Source organism: Rhea pennata, chromosome Z, assembly GCF_028389875.1.
Source record: "Rhea pennata isolate bPtePen1 chromosome Z, bPtePen1.pri, whole genome shotgun sequence".
In the NCBI taxonomy this organism is placed as follows: domain Eukaryota; kingdom Metazoa; phylum Chordata; class Aves; order Rheiformes; family Rheidae; genus Rhea; species Rhea pennata.
In genome coordinates, this window is record NC_084702.1 from 26670661 (window position 1) to 26691117 (window position 20457).

At 35.8% G+C, this 20457-nt stretch overlaps 1 protein-coding gene across 1 annotated transcript in view; it reads right to left on the bottom strand.

The window, feature by feature from the left end:
- Nucleotides 1-11717: 11717 nt before the first annotated feature.
- LOC134153153 (guanine nucleotide-binding protein G(q) subunit alpha) overlaps nucleotides 11718-20457 on the bottom strand; it is a 129489-nt gene continuing 120749 nt past the window's right edge. Inside the window, exons 6-7 of the mRNA XM_062599039.1 lie at nucleotides 18983-19136; nucleotides 11718-15104 (exon numbers count right to left, since the gene is read on the bottom strand). Coding sequence (XP_062455023.1) covers nucleotides 14914-15104; nucleotides 18983-19136 — 345 coding nt within the window. The 3' untranslated portion in view covers nucleotides 11718-14913. The remainder of the gene's footprint in view (nucleotides 15105-18982; nucleotides 19137-20457) is intronic.

The following is a 20457-nucleotide window of genomic DNA, read 5'->3' on the forward strand; positions in this document are numbered from 1 at the left end:
GCGATGACCAGCAACACCAAGTGATTGTAAGTTCTGCCCAAAATATTTTTACAAGTAAATGTTATAGTCAATAATGAAATAACTGTAAAGCATATTTAAATTATTTTTCTCTAAATGTAAATCAGATTAAAACTAGATCCGATTCTGGCCAGAATAAGATAAGTTTCAGAAAATGACAGAAGAATATGTGCAATGCTCTTGACTCTTTCCTCTCATTTTACCCTGATGACACACAAGCCCACCTCATAAATTGCTAACTAATTTGGGAAGAGAATCAGAGAAAATCTAGCAGTTGCCAGAGTATTCCATTGAGAGTCTCAAATCAAATATAGACAGATATTTCCAATAGTAAGATATATATATATAGTGTGAGAAATACATCTTCCTATAAACAGAATTATACAAAGCTAGGTTATAAACAAAGCATAATACACTTACATGTATAATCAAAGTAAAAATAGAAGAACATACTAAGTGCAAAGTATTTCTCACAGTGTTATTTGTGTCATGATGATGTAAATATTCTGAAATCATAATTGTTTGCATCATTACTGGTGATTCCTGATGGCTTTGTGCCACTCATCAAAAGTGTGTCATAAGTGTCAATCTAGACACAAGTTAAGTAGTTATTTTCAATATTACATAAAAGCTGTTCACTTCAGAAAACATCACCTAAGTACTTATCAAAGACAGCCTCAAGGCTAGCCATGAGAACATGCTGTCTGTTTTGCCTCCATCTCTACCCAAGAGCTCAACTCTGCTGCTTTGCAGACCTCATCATAAGCAAGTTCCTCCCAATGAAGGCCACAGTCCAGTTTGCAGAACTGCTCCCATGAATGTGGTTAACACAGTTCTGATCATATCCTGGGTTTGACTAAAAGGCATATCCAAGGGAAGGACTAATTTTAATCAAAGAAATAAAAAGTTTCACCTTAGAGGAAAGATTCCTTTCTCGTGTATTACTGTGTATAAAATATTTGAACCGTATCTCTTTGGAATTGCCACTGATTTCTTCCTTGTCTTGACCTACCAATTCTACAATACAACTATTCATACTATTCAACTATTTATGCTTTAAACTAAAAAAATCTTAAAAAATAATAGAACTAGAAATAATTTTTATTCCTTAGAAAGCAAAGATCAAGTTGAGATGTAACCAAGCCAGTCACTTTTTTCTATTTTGAATCCAAGGCTTTCAGTTTCTAGAAGTTATTCATCTCAGTAAGCTTTTCACCAACAACAGCAATCTTAAGTTCTATAAAGTCAACAAGCCAAACCATTGTGAGTGCAGTTTATGGCATTCTCCCAGGGTCTGTGTCTATGCCCTTGACTCATTTTAATTCTGTGAAAACTGCTTTCCTTTAAACTCAGTAGGCAAAGTGTGTGGATATGGCGGCACTCAGAAACTGGAAGTTTATTTTCAAAGGGCTGGAAGAATTTGAGAGAGAGAGAGAGAGAATCAGAGCCTGTATCCAAATCTCCCAGAAAACCCACTAGTTGAGAAGTTACAAGTCAGAATAAGACCCAGATGTGTGAAAGAGTCTGAAATAGGAAAGCATTTTATCACAGCTTTTCTTACAGCTCCAAACACTTGGGGTATAAGTCAATTTAGCACGTCAGTGCTAGAACTATGAGACCACTGGCACTCTGCCTGTATTTTACATAATGAACTTTCCTGTAGGGCTCTTTCGCTTATCATTCTCTGACACATTTCCTTATGAGGGTGACTTTTCTTGAAGCACTGCAGATAAATTTAATACCCTTGGGACATCAAGACTTGTATTAGAACTCCAGGTCCTGGTCTGTCATTGATGAGGAAACCTTCTCCATTTAAACACTAGAATACATTTACTTTTCACACAAATAGTGGCATTAGAAAAAAACACTTGACCCCACATTTCCTTATGCCTTTTGCTTGCAAACTTTAAACTCGCAGCTCTAACTAAACACTCAAAGGCTGTGAAAGTGGAAATGAGTACTACATAGAGTTGAAACACACACAACCAATCCTAAGCAATCTAAAATGGCAAAAACGAAATTAGTAGCCCATACTTCACAAGGTCAAGAAACAGTTTGTGATGTTCATCCACATACCTATTAACATATAGGTACATAAATTTTTGCAATACCTATATGCCATGCATATATCATACCCCACTTTATATTTGCTGTATGATTTGCACATAGGTTGGAACACACCATATGTTGATGAAGGCAGGAATGAATGTGCATGTATCTTCATATGTTCTCTGTTTATTGGCAAATTACTATTTTTCTTTCTCATACAGTAGTCCACACATATATTCACGCTGAGCAACTCCAAGAATCACCTCACCACAGAGATAATTACTTGAAGATAGGTTTTCAGTGTAGCTCGAGGCAGGTATCAACCAGGAACTTCTGCATCACATGCTACAGACAGAACCTCTCCAATACGGCAGTGCCTCGTATATGTGAGAGTGGTATTGTACACAGATGATGTGCAGATGTTCAAAATGAAGATATTCTTTAGCTGGGTTAGTGATGTACTCATCTGAAGTGCTAGACTGCACTTCAGTGTATGCTGCAGTCACTGGCGTGGAACCACCGTAAACAGTCTAGTTATCAGGATACCAGACATCAATTTTAACATTTTGATGTGTGATTAATCATCTGCTATACACATAAGAGATTCCCACAGTCTAAGAAACCTCAAGATGAGATTTGGTGAGGAAGTAATAACTTTTATGAACTGAGGAAATAAAGAGGTAGAAAAAATGTCTTAAATAAAACAATTTTACTAGTATCTTTCTCAATGGGAAGGTTTAATCTACTAACCATTTCAGAAGACTCCAGTACATACTATTGAAAAATATGCAAGGGTGATTGCACAAAGGACAAGGTCTCTGATGTGAACGATTCTCTAGATTGATTACAATGTATATGTATTTTTAGCATTCTGTCTTTATAATAATAGATAAAATGGGTTATCATTTTTTAAAATGCAAATTCGGTCAAAATATATATCACTAAGTTTACAAAAAAGCCTTTCTTGACCTCTTATGAAAAATAACTACTTTGTTAACATCTAACTCTTTAGCATCCTTGGCTGTTAATAATCAATGTTTCTGTCATGAAAACATCCTTCTCTGTATTTCGGATATGATTCCCCATCATACTGGTATCAGAAAGCCTTCAATTTTGTTTGGAAAAGTAACTGACAGATCATTAACTTAAAATGTTGTGGTGAGATTAATGTAAACTCATGCACCATTTAAGCTGGTGCCCAGTGAGAAATTCTTTTGAATTTGATATGCTGTGACCTTGTACCCAATATTTAAGTCAGGAACTTACTGGTCTGCCCAATGGGAAATTTTCATGCATAGGAATTACATACAGACTTCTAGAGTCTGTCGAGGGTGTGGGTGCATGTACATGTGTGCAATATTCCTGTCACCTGGGAGTGCTGGTGGATGACAAGTTGACCATGAGCCAGCAATGTGCCCTTGTGGCCAAGAAGGCCAATGGTCTCCTGGGGTGCATTAGGAAGAGTGTTGCCAGCAGGTGGAAGGAGGTGATCCTGCCCCTCTCCTCAGCCCTGGGGAGGCCTCAGCTCGAGTACTGTGTCCAGTTCTGGGCTCCCCAGGACAAGAGAGACATGGAGCTACTGGAGAGAGTCCAGCGTAGGGCTACAAAGATGATCTGAGGGCTGGAGCACCTGCCCTATGAGGAACGGCCGTGAGAGCTGGGCCTCTTCAGCCTGGGGAAGAGAAGACTTAGGGGAGATCTTACCAATGTCTACAAGTACCTGAAGAGAGGGTGTCAAAAGGATGGGGCCCGACTTTGGTGGTGCCATGTGACAGGACAAGAGGCAATGGGCACAATGTAAAACACAGGAAATTTCACCTGAATACAAGGGAAAACTTCTTTACTGTGAGAGTGGCAGAGCCCTGGAACAGGTTGCCCAGAGAGGCTGTGGAGTCTCCCTCTCTGGAAATACTCAAAATTCACCTAGACACGATTCTGTATAACATGTTTTAGCAAGGGGATTGGGCTAGATGATCTCCAGAGGTCCCATCCAACCTCAACCACTCTGTGATTCTGTGATTCAGAATAGATTGCTTAAAAACAAAATTTACAATATGTCATCTCTGCATGAAATTTGCTTAACTGCTTAAAACAAAGGTGGATAGATCAGCTGCTTTCAACCTCGTTCAGTATACTTCTATAAAGTTAAAAGTTAAAAATCAATACATGTCGTGTAAGTACTAAAAGATGTTGAAAAGGATAACTAAACCTTTTAAATCTCAAAAGAAATGATGATATATATATATATAAAAAATCTGGGATATAAGAATGTTCCTTGACTGCTGCTACTATTTCTAATTTTATATGTTCACAGAGTACTTCCTATCTCTTGACTGCAGAGTTGTTTAACATTCAGAATATTTTCATCACCATCATAGTATGTGAAACCTAATTTCTTTCAAAGAGACAAGGTAGAAAATTGCTATCTAACTCCAGGGACAAAGAATAATTATCAGCCACTAAAAAAGCCAAAGGAGCTCGGATTCCATCTATTTGTAAAAAAACACCTTTAAATAAACTTACGGCAATGTATATGTACTTAAAAATATTTAGAAGTGTTTGTACCCATCTCTGATGAAAGGTGTAAAATTGCATGGCTCAGAATTGGTCTTTTGTGAAATTCTTTGTCATTATTTATATATGCCATTTCTCTGCATTTGTGGTTAGCTGATATATGGTTGTATGGATAAATTCTAAATATGTTTTATTTACGGACAGCCTCAAGATGTGCCTCACTTTCTCTCTTTGTAAAAAGCCTCAGATTTTACCTTTAGATATTCTCAAAAGGATTTTCATTGTCTAAGTGGTATGATGGTATACACATTCCTATTTTCTCAGTGTACTTTCAGCCAAAGAATGACTAGCTACCCAATTAGTTTTCCACAAAAAAAAAATGTCCTCCCCCAATATCAGTTCCATCAATGTACAGGTAATTCATAGTCTAGTCTCCTGATTGTTCTCACACTAGATCTCAGTACTCTATTAATGTCAATGTCTTGTCAATGGCCATGTAATTACTCTCTGTCCAATTCAGAAATTGAATTGAATTCACTTTTTAGAACATCAGTATCATCATTCACCTAAAGAGCAAGGAATTTCTACATACTTAGTCTCACCAGATGTTACAGGCTGGATGATCTAATTACAATAATTACAAGGTCAAAATCAATAGCCAGTGGTCATATTCATAATCTTGTCGGTGTTCTGTGGGCTCAGTCAAATCTAATGTCTGAACAAAACTATTGTCTGGAACATGAGTTACTAGACTTACTAGTCCTCTTGGTTCGCTTGGAGGTCTTTCTTTTCTTTTTTCTTTCTTTTTTTCTTTTCTTTTCTTTTCTTTCTTTTTTTTTTTTTTTTTAAGAAAATGAGAGATGGGAAAAAGAAAGTAAATAAGGTATCTCTGTGGTAAAGAAATTCTGTTGCACTTAAAGAATAGCAGAACCCCTCTAGCTCTGAACAAACATTCATCACACTCTCGGATTTTCTGTTAAAATTTTCACCCTTTGGGAATCTGGGTTCACAGGAGGCACAGAAGGTCAGAACAACAGAAGTTTCCAAGCCATTACTAGCATTGTAAGTAATACCACATAGCCCTGATTCAATCTATTCAAGATAGAATTATATCACTGTTGATTATGCGCACATTCTTTTCATTAATTCTTCAACCTCTCTTGCATAACTTAAATGGGCAAGTAATTGCTAGGAAATTTCAGGTGAACAGCTCTAACCAAAGCCTTCTCTGCCAAGAAGCTCTGTTTTCAAGAATTTCAACAGAGTCAAATTTTTACTCAGAGACTTCCAAGGAGGGAAATGGAATCTATTTTCATTTTGTTGAAGTGTACTGGGCACAGAATTATGGAAAGCAAAGACTAAAAGAACATGAATAGATTGCAGAAAATGAAGTCTGGAACAGCTGATGTATATAATTTCACTGTTCAATTTGCTTGCTGTGCAATAAGGAATGAATAAAGGACAGATCTGTGGCTCCCTAAAATCAAATCAAGCGATTATGTGCTATTATGTGCTAGAGGGTTGGGGAGAAGACTTTACCTTTGGGTTTTATAGCCAAGCCTAGGACAATCCTTTCTTATTTTCATCAGAATGATTGAAAAGTGAAGAATTAAAAAGATGATCAGCTAAGCTACTGAAGTAGCAAAAACATTTGCTCATGCTGAGATGTACCAAATAATGGAATTATGCATATTTTGCAGATCAGCTAGTGGAATCAGTTTCCCTATGTAACTGAGAACCCCAGATTAGCCACCAGTCCCTTGCAGCCTCCTGCTCGTCCCCTCCACAGACCTCTCGGGTTCCTGCTCTGCGCACACTGCAATAGCACAGGTTATTGAACTCTCACAGTTGGTCAGAGTAACGAAGAAAGAGCTCTTAATCTGCATTTCTCCTGTGTCTTCTGTGGCAAAGGACACACAAATGTGTACAGCAACCTCTGAGAAATATGCTAACAAAGCATCTCATGCCCAATTGTGATTTTTGTTAACCTCGAGCAGGTATACATTCAGCCAAACTATTCAAAAATCATCACTCAGTTTACTTTAGCTTTTCTCTGCTTTTTAAGTTTGCTGTGCTCACATTAACATCACAATATAAGATGGCTTGATGTATTCGTCTTCTGGAACTATATAGTATTTTGCTATCTGGTTTTAAATGGAATTGTATTTTACTATATTCACTGGAGTTACTTTTTTCATATTAGCAGAAATGAAATCAACATGTATGAATATGAATATATATCAAAAGAATTGTTTAATCCGTAACCACAGAAATCGTCCACTTGTACCACCATTTCTACACCTTCCTACAAACAATATCCAGACCATACCAAATATTACTGAAGAACAATCAAGCCGTTTTTACAGATATTAGTCACAACATAATTTGAACACATCTGACAGCTGGTAAAGAATTTGAATTATATGATGACATACATAAGATGAGGAAAATTGACTTTTTTTGTCTTAGTACCACACTAGCCTGTTGCAATTTAAGAGGAGTAATTCCATCAGCTAAAGTATAGTAATATTGGTGATTTATGTGTTACAACAAAAGATTATTAGGCAAGGGACATATCTAATTTGGTTAAGTATATATCCGGCATTTTGTCCCACAATAATACTCAAGTTGCTTAACTTAAGTTCAGACAAAAGAGTGAAGTTCCATACTATCTGAAAAAAAACCCTTGATCATGGATGCCACATTGCAGTCATTTTCTTAACCTAAAATAAATCATATCTTCACAGATTATATTATCTTATTGATAACTGTTTGCCCCCCATGTTCTTCTAAGACATGCTGAGAAAAGCAGGAATCAAGATACTGCTACACAGTGTTACTCCATCTTTCCAAAAGCATTTAGAATGAAACAGGTATTTTACAGCATTGATAACCAATTATTTACCTCTAGAATACAACAGTTAATCAAACTTTGTGTGTACATTTAACTGAAAATTTTTAAGAAACTCCAAATACTTCATCTTGAGATACATGGAATTTTATTTTTTAGAGTGAGTGTTTTTCTTTATAATAAATGTATAAAAGTGCAGTATCTTAAATATTTTCTGCATGCAAGTCATCTTTTTTGTTAGCATCATAGAAAGTAATTTTAGGTAATAACTTATCTCTGCAAGAATACATTTGAATTCATTGTTAAATTAACGCATCTCTTCAGCTGAGTGCCAGTTTTTGATCATTGAATTAATTACCTTATACAGGACTGTAGAAAAAAAAAAAAAAACTTTCAGTAACATTTTGGCAAATACAGTTCTCTATTAACAGTACAAAATGACATATATTAAAACAGGTAATTTTGGCCCATATTAGCCCACTGTGTCTTTCAGTGGAGTGTATTTTAGCTATACTGTTATAGTACTTTTGTTTTCTGAAGTCCATGACTGCATGCTTAATTGGATCTCCCCCAATTACAGGAGCTTTCTGATCCTGTTATTCACAATTGATCTTTAATTTAGCCAGTCTGATCAATTCTGTAATCCGTACAAGAAATGAATCTGACATGCCAAGCAAGCCTCCTTTTTATGACCAACAGAATATAGGAAAGAAAATGAAAAATAATCAGAACAAAATGGTAAGAGGAAGAGAAGAATAAGCAAAAAGTGCTGATATTCTTCAGCTGTTACACTTCATCAGTTGTTCAGTTTCAGAAGACCACTTAACTTAAAAAGATCAGAAAGATTCTAGAAAGTATATACATAAAGCAGTACTGTAGAATTGTGTTCATGAGATGGCAGGAAGCAATTAATCAGTGTGATAGACAAATGTGATGGGAGAAGGATACAAGGATATAGTAAACCTTGAATGTCATGAAGAATGCCATGGGATTTTTAGTATCTCCAGAAGGCAGATTTTTTTTTTCCCTTGTGATCATCTTACTGGAAATGAACAGGAACTCATTTTTTCTGCAAGATGAATAAAAGTCGAGTTTTTATATATCTCCATTCCTAAAACCAAGTATGAGTTGTTGGCTTCAGTTTGACTGCTGTTGGGTTTAGTCTATATTTAAATGTTATCCTTAAGGGGAACAGAAAAGAGTTTCCTTGTCTTACCATTTTTTTCCAAATAAAAAATGAAATCAAAACCTTCCAAAAAGGCCAGTCATCCCAAGCCAGAATAGGTAACAGCACATGAAGTACATCAGATGACCTGAATATAGATGTAGATGTAGTGAATGGTTTTAGATACCATTCACTATGCTCCTAGAAATTATAATGACTAGATTTTAAAAGGAGTCTTACTCCCTCTTTCCTAACTGCTAAGCCTGCCTCCTCTCTTTAGTTAGTTTGGCTCCTCTGAACAACTGATTAGCCAAATTGGTTCAAAACTCTGAAAATAAAGCTACTAAATGAGCTAAGCAAGAAGAGCGAAAAAGGAGTGTTTTTTCCCTTCAGCGGCTTGGCTCAGGCTGAGGTAGCGAAGGACAAAAGAGTTGCTTTTGTCAGCAGGGAGCTACCAGATTGGGTCTGCTGCTGTGTGCAACTTCCCTGCCACTGAAATCATGAGTGTTGCTGAGGGGCTGGCAACTGGGTATTCAGCGGCAGACGAAGCTTTCTTGCTCTACAAATAGTCTGAACTTCCTAGCTGCATCGGTTGGTATAGTACAAAATGTTCTGGCAACTGGGTGATACAATCATAGCATCTGATATATGTATATATCACGACTGTGCACAATTTATCATACAGATACAGTGAAATAAATACAGGATCTATCTCACATATCTAAACATCCCAACTTAGTTTTGTTGATGCTGTCCTCAGTGAGACAGAAAGATAAAGCAAATCCTTCCTCACTGATTCCTCTCCCTTACATGGTGCAACAGGAAGGAAAAATCAATAGCAATTCACCAAAGTCCTTACTTAAGCAAATTATTTGGATTCAAAGAATCTTATTTAAACTGTTGCAGCCACATAAAGGAGAAGAAACTAATTTTTGCAAGTGGCCTGAAATTCTATTTCTTCAGTAATGAAGATGTAAGATGTACTGATTATTGTTCAAGAGCCACACTCCTGAAAAGCAGTATGTAGGCATCTGCTGTTCCTACCATCACTTAGGCAAAAAACCTCCAACCCCTCCAAAAAAACACCCCCACAGAAACAATCTGTTCTTGCAGTACTGCTGCAATCCACCAAAATACTTAAGAAATCAACCTCACAGTCTACAAATCCTGAAAGCTTTCTATTAATGATGCATTAGTTATTATGTCTTTTCCCTCCATGCTTCTGAGTTCTGTTGTTTGTTGTTTGTTTCTTTTGATACAAGTCAAAAAATCTTAGTAATACTGTCAAATGATTGCCTTCACTGCACTGAACCTGAAATGCTTTGAATTTTCTGGCTGTAATAGTCAGGAAATTTTAACATTTGGACAATGAGGACACAGTATGTATTATTAAAAAAGTAATCACTGGAATAAAATATCCATTCAATATTTATCATGGCAAGAAACGTTCTAGGAGAGCAGTAAGTCCATATATATTTCAGAAAAGTTAAATTTAAAGGAATGAAGATGCTGTAGCACAAAGTTATGCCAGAAATACAGTATTTTTAACCAGTAAGATTTTTGAGGGGCAGTATTTAGACAACATTATTTCCCCCCCAAAAAAAACTATGTCTGGAAACAACAGGCAATACATGCATTTTAAATGGTATTTTAAGAACAGCAAATATAACCTTTTTTTAAAAAATACTGCAAGGTTAAAAACGTCTCTGAGCCCTCCCTCCCCCCCCCCCAAATATATTAGTCAAATAAGGATTTCCTGCAGCACGGCAAATGAGGAATCCAGCAATAAACTTCAGCATAGATCTTTTGAGAGAACCTGCCCCCCCCACCATCTTTACAGTAAGTTTGATCTGGCTAACTTTTATCTTGTATTTTCAACGCTATCTTCAGTATCAACTTTGCCAAAATAACTCCTCTATTCCTCCCTTCTCTGCAGCATGGCTACTGTGAAAAAGCGTGAGTGAAAGTTACAGTAAAATCCCTTTAGCTAGCTAAATAATGAGCCTCAATGGGTGACTGATCACATGAAAATGTTTCTTTTTTTAACTGACACAACTCAAAATACTATGGGTAAATAAAAGTCCAAAAGAGGAGATTCCGTGGCTCCTCTTCCCAAACCAAAACATATGGTTTCGCAAAATCTCTACAAAAAATTGGACAGTGACAGATGACCTTAGTTGTTTAATGCATACTAAATATTAGAATTTACGGTTTATGCCAATAAGGGACTGTATTTACAAATACAGTAGATAACCACCTACAACAGGCCATTTCAATTTTCTAACTTCATGACGTATCTCCAAAACGTATTTATTGATTGCTTAATTAGTGGTAGGTCATTTGTAGGCCTTGTTAATATGCTGTGCACACTTCATTAATTTACTAAATATAATAGTATGCAGGATAACCATGCACAGAGCTCCAAGAACAGCAGCACATATAATAAATTATCTGGGTAGATTTTATTTTTTCACGTGGGTTAACATGTCTTTGTTTTCTCCTATTATTTCATTCTTTCATGAAGAAAGCATCACAAGGGAAAGGTCATTAGGTTGAGAAATCCAAAAGTCTTTTGCACTTTACAACTAAAGGCTGGGAGTCTAGCAATGTCTTTAAATGCAGCCCTTTTCCCCCCATTTAAAGTTTTTGCAAATCATGCAGTCAAATCTGACTGATATCCAGCATAAAAAGTCTCTTCTTGACTTTCAAACTTAAAAAAGTGATCCACAATCATGTGGCAGTAAGATTAAAAATTACAGTTCATACACCTTGACAATCAAAAGAGTCTGAATTATAAAAAGTAAACTGCCCTTGTAGCTGCATCATCCTATATATGTCAGGACAGTGCCAGTTAATTTGTGAAAAAGGCAAGTTTAAGGTTTCTGTAAAACACATATTACAGCTTTCCTGTACTAGTGAACACCTAGAATAAACAGATTCCCAAGACGTTTTCCTTCCCTCCTCCCCTATTTATGACATTCAATGAACTCATATAATTTTGGCAAAATTAAAAGGGTTTCTTTCTGTTTTTGCCTTCAGCTTCATGTTAGAGGCACAAATTTATGGACTCAAGTACTATAAGGCATAGTAGAAACCACCAATTAAAACAACAACAACGACAACAAGAACAACAACAAAGGAATATATTGCAAGTGGGAACAGCTGTGTCATTTAAAAAGGAAATGTTTTTGTAAACTGTCAAACTGCAATGCTGTGTTAGGTGATTCATGTAAAGCTTGCCTTGGCATGCTGAATATCTTTTTTTTTTTTTTTTTCAGAACATGCTCAAATGATCTAAACATTGCCACAGGTTTAACTTACCTAAAATATACCAGAAGTAGCCCAGTGGCACACACTCTTGAAAACTTTTGTAACCACAATATAACTATAAAGCATGAGTAAACTTTTGTTTTGTTTTTATACAAAACTTAAAACCACATTTCCTTTCCCCACCCAACAACCCATTACAAAAGAAAATCAAAAAAAACCCCAAACTGTTGTTAGATACCACTGGCATCTTTGTTTTTTCTTTTTGTTACAGTTCTATTTATAATACTAAACCCAAGGTAGCCAATCTATTCCTGGGTTAAAAGAAGGGATATGATAATGCACCCCAGAGTCAATAGTGGAAACATGCTCTGATACGTTTATAGCAAGATCAGGACCAATTTTACAATGCCATATATAACAAGACTAACTGCTCTGATCACCTACTTAGAATGTCAGCGTCACTTCTTACAACCTACATCTATCTGCTTTAGCTTTATTAAATAAAATGCTCTGACTCCTTAAAACTGTTAATGCTAGTGATTTTTTTTGTTGTTGTTGTTAGATCTACAGTTTCTGAAGTACTATTTAATTGATCTGATGTTCTGTATTTCTTCCTGACATTTTCAGGGAAACACCCATCAGTACTTATGCATAATGTTTTGAAATGTCTCTAAATTCACTTTCCTAAAAAGGGCTATTAGAAAGGTAAAATTAACCTAATGTTAATCTGCCAAATACAAATTAAGTTTATATTTAAGGGCTCATGTTCCAATCCTAGATATACTGGCATAAGTTCTAACAAAAACAGTTTCTACATCTGTGTAAAGCCCTGACAAGATTTAAGCATTGTTTTGAACGTGAAGGTCCTCTGGGTGTCTCAAATTCACCTCTACTCAGGAATGTGCAAATGATTTTATACAGCACGATGCTAGTACCGCTCTGTACTATAGTAGTTTTTTTTTGTTTTGTAAATAAAAAACAACAACAAATCCCTAGTCAGAAATAAACTGACAAAATTTACATTCTTCTCTCTTAAAAAAGTAAATAAAATAACATTATTTAAAATGTGAATTAGCTATAAGACATACAATACAATTACATAGATACATATCAATACAGCACATTCAATTTGCCAAAAATTAATGATTACAAAGCCAATATGGATGCTGCCATATATATATATATAGATGTATGTACAATGATTATAGCATTCATAATTGCACTATACCTACAGCCAGTTTTAAATTACAAGGTGTTTTATAAGGGAGTAAAAAATATCAACTGTTCTTATTATTGTTGTTTTGGAGTTGGGAGGGCTAAGGATGAAAAACGCCTCATTAGTATTTATTGGTAACTTTGGTACTCCACTAATAAGCCATTCTTTTTTCCACCTCCCCTCTGCTGCTGTAAGGCAGCAATTTCCGTGTTAAGTGCACTCTAGTGCTACTTGGCATTGCAGATAATCAATCCAATTACATGTCTGACCTCTTAAGTTCTCTGTAGCTTGCTAGCAATCATGCATCTTGTTAAAAAATATCTTCTTTCAACCTAAGCTGCAGAATAAAGGCTCATCAATGTGTGCTGTACTTTTGTTGTTAGAAAATTGCACATTTAAATTTCAAAAGTGTTTTTTTTCTCACCATTTCATTTACATTAATAAATCTTTCTAAAGAACACATAGAGAGGCTTTTTTGCATGAAGCCTATCAAATGTCTATGAATCAGTTATCAAGCAACCTTATCAAGAAAGGTTCCTGATTGTTATCACTCATCAATAATTTTACATTGTGCAACTAAAGGTGCCTTGATATTATTACAGAAAACATTCTATGCAATCTCATGCCATCTCTGACATACGGAGAGAGTTAAACTGTCTTTAAATTAGCAGACCATATGCATGTGCATGGTGCACCTAGTAGCATATTCACTCACACTGTTGTTTTTGGCATTAGAAAATGGAACACTTTCTAAAAAGGGAATATATGAGCTAAAACTATGTATGTTTATGATTTGGCAGTTGACTCAATCAGTTCAGTTCCCAATCCATCAATTTGGCATTTTAATCAGTATCCTATATTTCACAAGTACTGGTTTTATAAAAAGCCAGATTTGGCAACATTAATTTTATACAATAAAAGTAATTTTTCTACTGTGGAAAAAAAAATGTAAAAAAGCTCTAATGTAAGGAAAAACTCACACAACTGAAAAAAACACTGTTTCAGGCTGTAGCCACTGGGGAAAATGTAGTGTCTGTAACATTTTTGTTTGGCATTGAGTAAAAGAAAAGAGAAAAAACGGCACATGGCAATTAAAAAGAGATTCTATCATATTCCACATACATCCCAAGTTTGTGTTGTAATTATTTCATTACTGTCTTCTATGCATCCTTCTGTGCTGCAAGAGTATAGTTAAAATTAAAATCCATACACAAGTGTAATTCTATTTCGCAATCACAAAAATTCTAGCCCCCAAAGTGAAGACAGAATGAAAACACCCATGTAAAGAATTTAAAAATCACAGTATCAATACTTTTGATCCTTCAGACAAAGTACACACTGTAAAATTAGAATGTCTGATGTTTTAAATTCTGATGATAGTATTTTCCTGACCAAATCATTCAACAGAAAATATTTTACTAAGGAATGCAACTGGGAAAAGAAAGGCCATTGTACCTTCAAAAAGGTAAGAAGGGAGGGGAAGGAGGGAGAGAGAAAGGGTCAGGGAAACAGGAAATTAGGTTGATTATGCTTCAATAGCAAAAAACTGCTATCCTTTGTGAGTGTACAACTGAGAATTTAAAACACATTGAGTCACAAGGTTTTGCCTAAAAAATGAGGAAATGTGCTGTGAATGTATTTCAGCATCTTTTGTTTTTCCTCCATATAGTTTAAATAAAATCATAATATTAACTACAAACTCTGTGGACATTCACAGAGTCCAGGCCGGCAATAAATTAGTATTATGCAAATTGTTTTCACAGATAATACAGTCCCTCTTGTACATCTTCAGTCACGCAAAGGTGGTCTTGGAGGGCTTCCTAGGCACAGTTAGACCAGGTTGTACTCCTTCAGGTTTAACTGTAGGATTGTGTCCTTGACAGCAGCAAAGACGAAGCGGATATTCTCTGTGTCTGTAGCGCATGTGAAGTGGGAGTAGATAATTTTGTCACTGTCTGGATTCAGGTCTACGAACATCTTCAAGATGAACTCTCGTGCCGCTTGTGCATCCCTTTGTGGTCCTGATAATGAAGGAGAGAAAGTCAGTTTTCTTTAAGTCAGTTCAGGACTTGAGCTTCTTCAACAGGGAAAGATGTTTTTGAGCAGAAAACAGAAGAAATACTTAATCTGTGATTCTCATATAAGAGAAGAAAGGATTTTTTTTTTTTTTTTTTTACTAATATATACTACCATTCACTGGCTATTTCATTCCCAGTAGGAACTGCTAAGAGTAAAACTGGAAGGAAATTCCAGAAGTTGATCATGTCAGTGCTGGTTTTGTCCTGCTCATTATCCCTTATAATGTTTAAAATGGAGAGATGAAATGGATGATCTACAACCAAACAAAATGAGTAACCCACACAAAACGAGTAACAGAAGAATTAGTTAACTTTGCATCATAAATCTTTTAGATTTTGAGGACGAGTTAATTTACGGTCTACAGCAAGAATAAAATTGTTTTAGCACTGCAACATTTACTAATTTTATGAGGATTTTAAGAGGTAGCATAATAAAGTACATCCTAAACTGGTCTGACACTGTCATCAATAGTACTTCATTTACTTTAGTGATAATACAATACGCATGCTCTCTAGCTGAAGCTATTCAACTGCAAAAAGTTAATGTTTTAACAAATCCATTATTATCTAAATTACATGATAACGATCCTATTATATCTAAATTAAGGCTGTAACTCTCAGAAGAACACAGAGTCTATGTAACCAAATCACACGCTCAGCTTTACATGAGACAGCAGGTAAAATAATGACTTCTGATCTAGCACAGTAAAGTTTCATTCACACTCATGGCAGAAAGAGCAGCACAGAACCGGGAACATTAGCCACAAGCCATCATTTTCTTAGGCTGCAATTCTGCTCCACTAATCCAGTACAATTTTCATAGGCTATTATCTTCTTGCCTTCCCGTTTCTGGAACGTAAGTTTCTATACAACATATATGCGGCACTCTGCTGTGCTGTCTCCTGCTCCTATCTCCTCATTAGTCCTGAACTAATTTAGCTATATAAACACCAGTGCTCAGCTGTCACATAGTTCTATCCTTCAGTAGTTACAAAATTATTTTCTTAGGTGAACACATGCTGACCTCTGCTCTTTCAGTAATGGCATAATAAAACTTATTTTTAATGCTTAAAGTTTAAAATTGCTAACATTCCTAATTTGTATAAGGCTGCAAAAATTAGCTAGAATAGAAGCCATGAAAGAGGAATCACATGCTTTCTGGTATCCATCCGCTGCAAATCTTTGTGGAGGGGGGAGATGATTCTGCAATATAATGGTGCATGTACAATGACATACCTATACATCTCTACCTACAAACATACACATACAGACTACATCTGCTGAGATGTAGAGAAGAGCATGGAGACAGACCATAATCTCTCTGAGGCAGGACTACTAATTCACAACTTTTACAGCTTCTGAATGCAACAGGTTCTAGCCCTTGGCCTGGTCATCCAGATTCTACAGAAACAGCAGAAAGACTGAATTTCTTTATTGTTTTTTCTACTTCTAATAAATTTGCAGTATTTCTAAAGGAGAGTGTTTCAAAGATGATTGATGATTTTTCAAAATAAGCCATTTACTATTTTAATCAGCCTCTTAGAATTCTGCTGAATGGTTTTAGAGCCTAGACTTAGATAGGGCTATCTTTCTCTCAAAATCTGTTGCACTACTGCCTGTGTCCCAATTTTCTTACTTAGTAACTGCTCTGCTGATTATCATGTAATTTAAATTTTTGTTTGACTGGAGTTGAAGTATGTAAAATTGAGGTTAAAAAGGAAGTTTGCCACCTCAGAAATCAGAAAAAAAAAAAAAAAGGTAATGAATCCATGTTAGATTTACAATGCAAAGTGGTTATGACCTAGTATGTTGACCAGTTGATTTGATGTCCATTGTTCCCTATTTAGCAGTCTTCAAAGGGTCCATCTCACAGTACTGTCAAGTTCAATGTAAAAAGTACTACAGTCTGGCTTAGATCGTTTGGTGAGAATATTCATTTTCATTAGAGACTCTAGAAAGGATTGTGCTCCAGTAGATACACTGACCATCGTGCACATCTTCCTCCTTCATCCAAAGCTATTATGACATGCTGTGCAGCAGAGCTGCTTTGCTTAGTTTAATCAGCCCCATTTGTCATCTCCAGCTAATGGTTCTCATCCCTACTCCATCTTCTCATTGTGCTTCCACACAGGAAATGGCAAGAGAGAAGCGCTGTGGCTGAAAAATATCTATTCTGATCAGTTGCCCAAATCTGTGCCTCACTGAGGTCCTCAAATAGGGCACTAGAACAGAGGAGGGGACCACATAGTGACACAGGTAAGGACACAGGGCTGTGTAAACCCACTTCGCCACCTTAAGAAATCCAACCAAACTGCAACCTCGTCTATGGCCTTCAGTCTAGTAAGATCGGCAGAATTACAGCCAAAGATGCTTGAAGACTTTCAGGTCTTGACTCCAACCACCCTGCTGGCCCAAAGCTTTTCCTCCTCCCCACCCCCCCAAAACAATGGCAAAGTACAGGAGGATAAGGTTTCTCTGAGCTGACTGGTTTAATTTTGTCTGTTTTTTGCGGATAAGCATTTAACACAGCTGTATCTCCATTTGAGTGATGAGAATAGAGAGGGGTCTGTAAAACCTTCGCACCTTCAGGATGTCATGTAGGACACCTGTCACATGAAATAGGCTTGAAAGGACAAGATTATCTTTTATGCACCTGCCAGTTGTCTTGTGTATAGCACTGTCAAACTAACCTCACACTGATGGATAAAAAAGTACGGTCTGATCCTGCAGGCTGTTCACTGTGAACAAATTCCTTTCTCTCAAACAGGAAAAAAGCTGTAACTTTTCCTATCTTACTCTCTCTTTTTGAAAATGAGAGATTTAATCCTTTCTACAGCTTGCAAATCTGCTATTCACCCCCTAGTGGGACAAATGAGATTTTATTTTTAAAAATTCTGGGATATTTAGTATTCCAATTCTCTTATTATTTGAATTTAAGATTTTTTCCCTGTCTGTTACCAAAGCCTCCACTCAGTTACCTTGAAATACTTAACATTTCACCTCAGGAGAACTTCCTGAAAATACTGTTTCCTTAGAAACAGCTATATGCTCCTCATAATGTTTTCTGGAACAAGCATATTAAACCTCACTTAAGTGACAAAATTAAGGAAACATAAAATAAACATGGTATTAGGAAAGAGTGGGAGGAGTTACACTGGTTTCTCTGCATGCCATAGAGAACTTACAACAGTTCTCTTCAGCTATCCAGCCACAAAACAAAACTTCAAGAAAAGGTAATATGTAAGACAATGTGTATAATGGAGAAATGAATTTTTATTTATTTTTAGCTTTTACACTTCAGTTCAAAATATCACTCCTGGTTTTAATTACTTTATCATGTCTGACTTATGAACAAGGACAAAATGTGGTCCACTGCCAGTATGATAATATTTATCTAGGATCAACAATTTTACATGAAAGGTACTGCCATCCCACTCAAAATTACTAACGATACAAACTAAAATTCTAGCAATCTAAAAAATCTTACAAGACTTCTACATTTTAAAAATTTGGATTATTAAAAAAAATCTGTTATTGATTAGTTTTTCCTTTTCATATAATTTATCAAAAAAAAAAAAAAAAAAAAAGACCAGGAAATCATTAACCTACAAACTAATCATTCGATGTACTCTGTGCAATGGGTGATCATTTTTGCCCTGAGAACCTCTAAGCCTAATATGAGTGAAATACTTTTTCTTTGTTTGTTTGTTTTAAGGAAAATATACTGAAAGATCTGTCTGTCTACCATTTGGACAAAGCTATTACATTATGTCATTACAGCAGAGTAAATGGAGTATGAGCTCTGGTGGCAATATACTCACCATCATACTCTGGGAAATAATCAACTAGATGGGAGTACATGATTTTCTCCTCTAAAAGATCCTTTTTATTTAAGAACAGAATGACTGAAGAATTCTGGAACCATGGATATGTGATAATTGTCCTAAAGAGTGCTTTGCTTTCTTCCATTCGATTCTAGAATTAAAAAAAAAAAAAAAAAAAGAGAGAGAGAGAGAGAAGAATTTACATGGTGACAATTAGGAAAATTATTATGAAAACAATTTTAAAAGAAATTTTGAATTCAATCTATACAATTCCACTATATTTGATAAACAGAATCATCTCATCTTTTGAACCTTCTTACTGAAGCATAATGTTTAACCGACTAAATTACAATTCACAAATAGGCTATTAATTAAATATGCAGGCAGTTTTTCTTTTGCAAATGAATATGAAAATTGTAACAGGTACTGTTGTAAAATCTGACTATGCACAGTTATGACCAGCTAACAAACTTGTGGGTATTGAAATGCAAGCAGTTCAAGGCAGGGACAAATGTACCACAACAAGATGTAACACCCAAGTCAAGTTTTAAGAACCTGATTTGGTTTATATGTCTTTCCTAAACTTTACCAGCAAATAACTTAACTCTTATAAAGAGATCAGCTTCAAAACAGTTACAGATAGATTTGGCATTTACCCGTTGATAACTTGAGACTATTTCCCACATGCGAAAGGCTTATGAAAAATACCCCTCAGAGATGGCAAATTTGTTTCTAATAGTCTCATGCCAGCCTTTACTTCAATTGATTAACTGCTCCTGAAAAGTACTTTGTGTTATAGCTGAAATAGATATGAAGCCTATCTACCACTATGTTTGTAAGGGCTTTCTGATATTGCAAAATTACATTGTGCTTCTATGTAATTCTGATGAACTGTTAGGCTGACATGATGCAGTCAGTAAACAAACAGACCATGCTGATCTCAGCACCAGGAATTAAGTCTACTTATTTCTTTATTAGGAAAAATCTAAGCTAGGCCTGGTAATTACCTACAAAAGGTTTTAGAAGCTGCATCCTGAAAACAACAGTTTCATCACACAGGAGGGCTCCAGAGAACAACAGTAAGAAGGTGAATTCTGCAGATTCTGCTGTTGCTAAGCCATGCAACAGTCTGTCAGAAAATTCAGACACTTTTGCAATAGATGTATTCTGACTTGCATTAATTTGCATTTTAAAGTGACCTGCATAAGCACGGAGAATAAGAACTCTAAAAGAAACCGACAAATTCAACTTTGAAGTTATTGATGATTTAGCCATATTGTGTCACGAGATCTTCAACAATTTATCAAACTTTACAGCCTGTTGGAGTGGTGGTTGAGAATAAATAGCTAAACTTACGGAGGGAGAAACTAAGGTAGAGGAGCAAAACCCTTGCTTTCTTGCAATTAGTTCTTATGATTCACTTTGATTTCAATGGCGCAAGGAGTTCAATCACAAAATATAAAAATCAAACT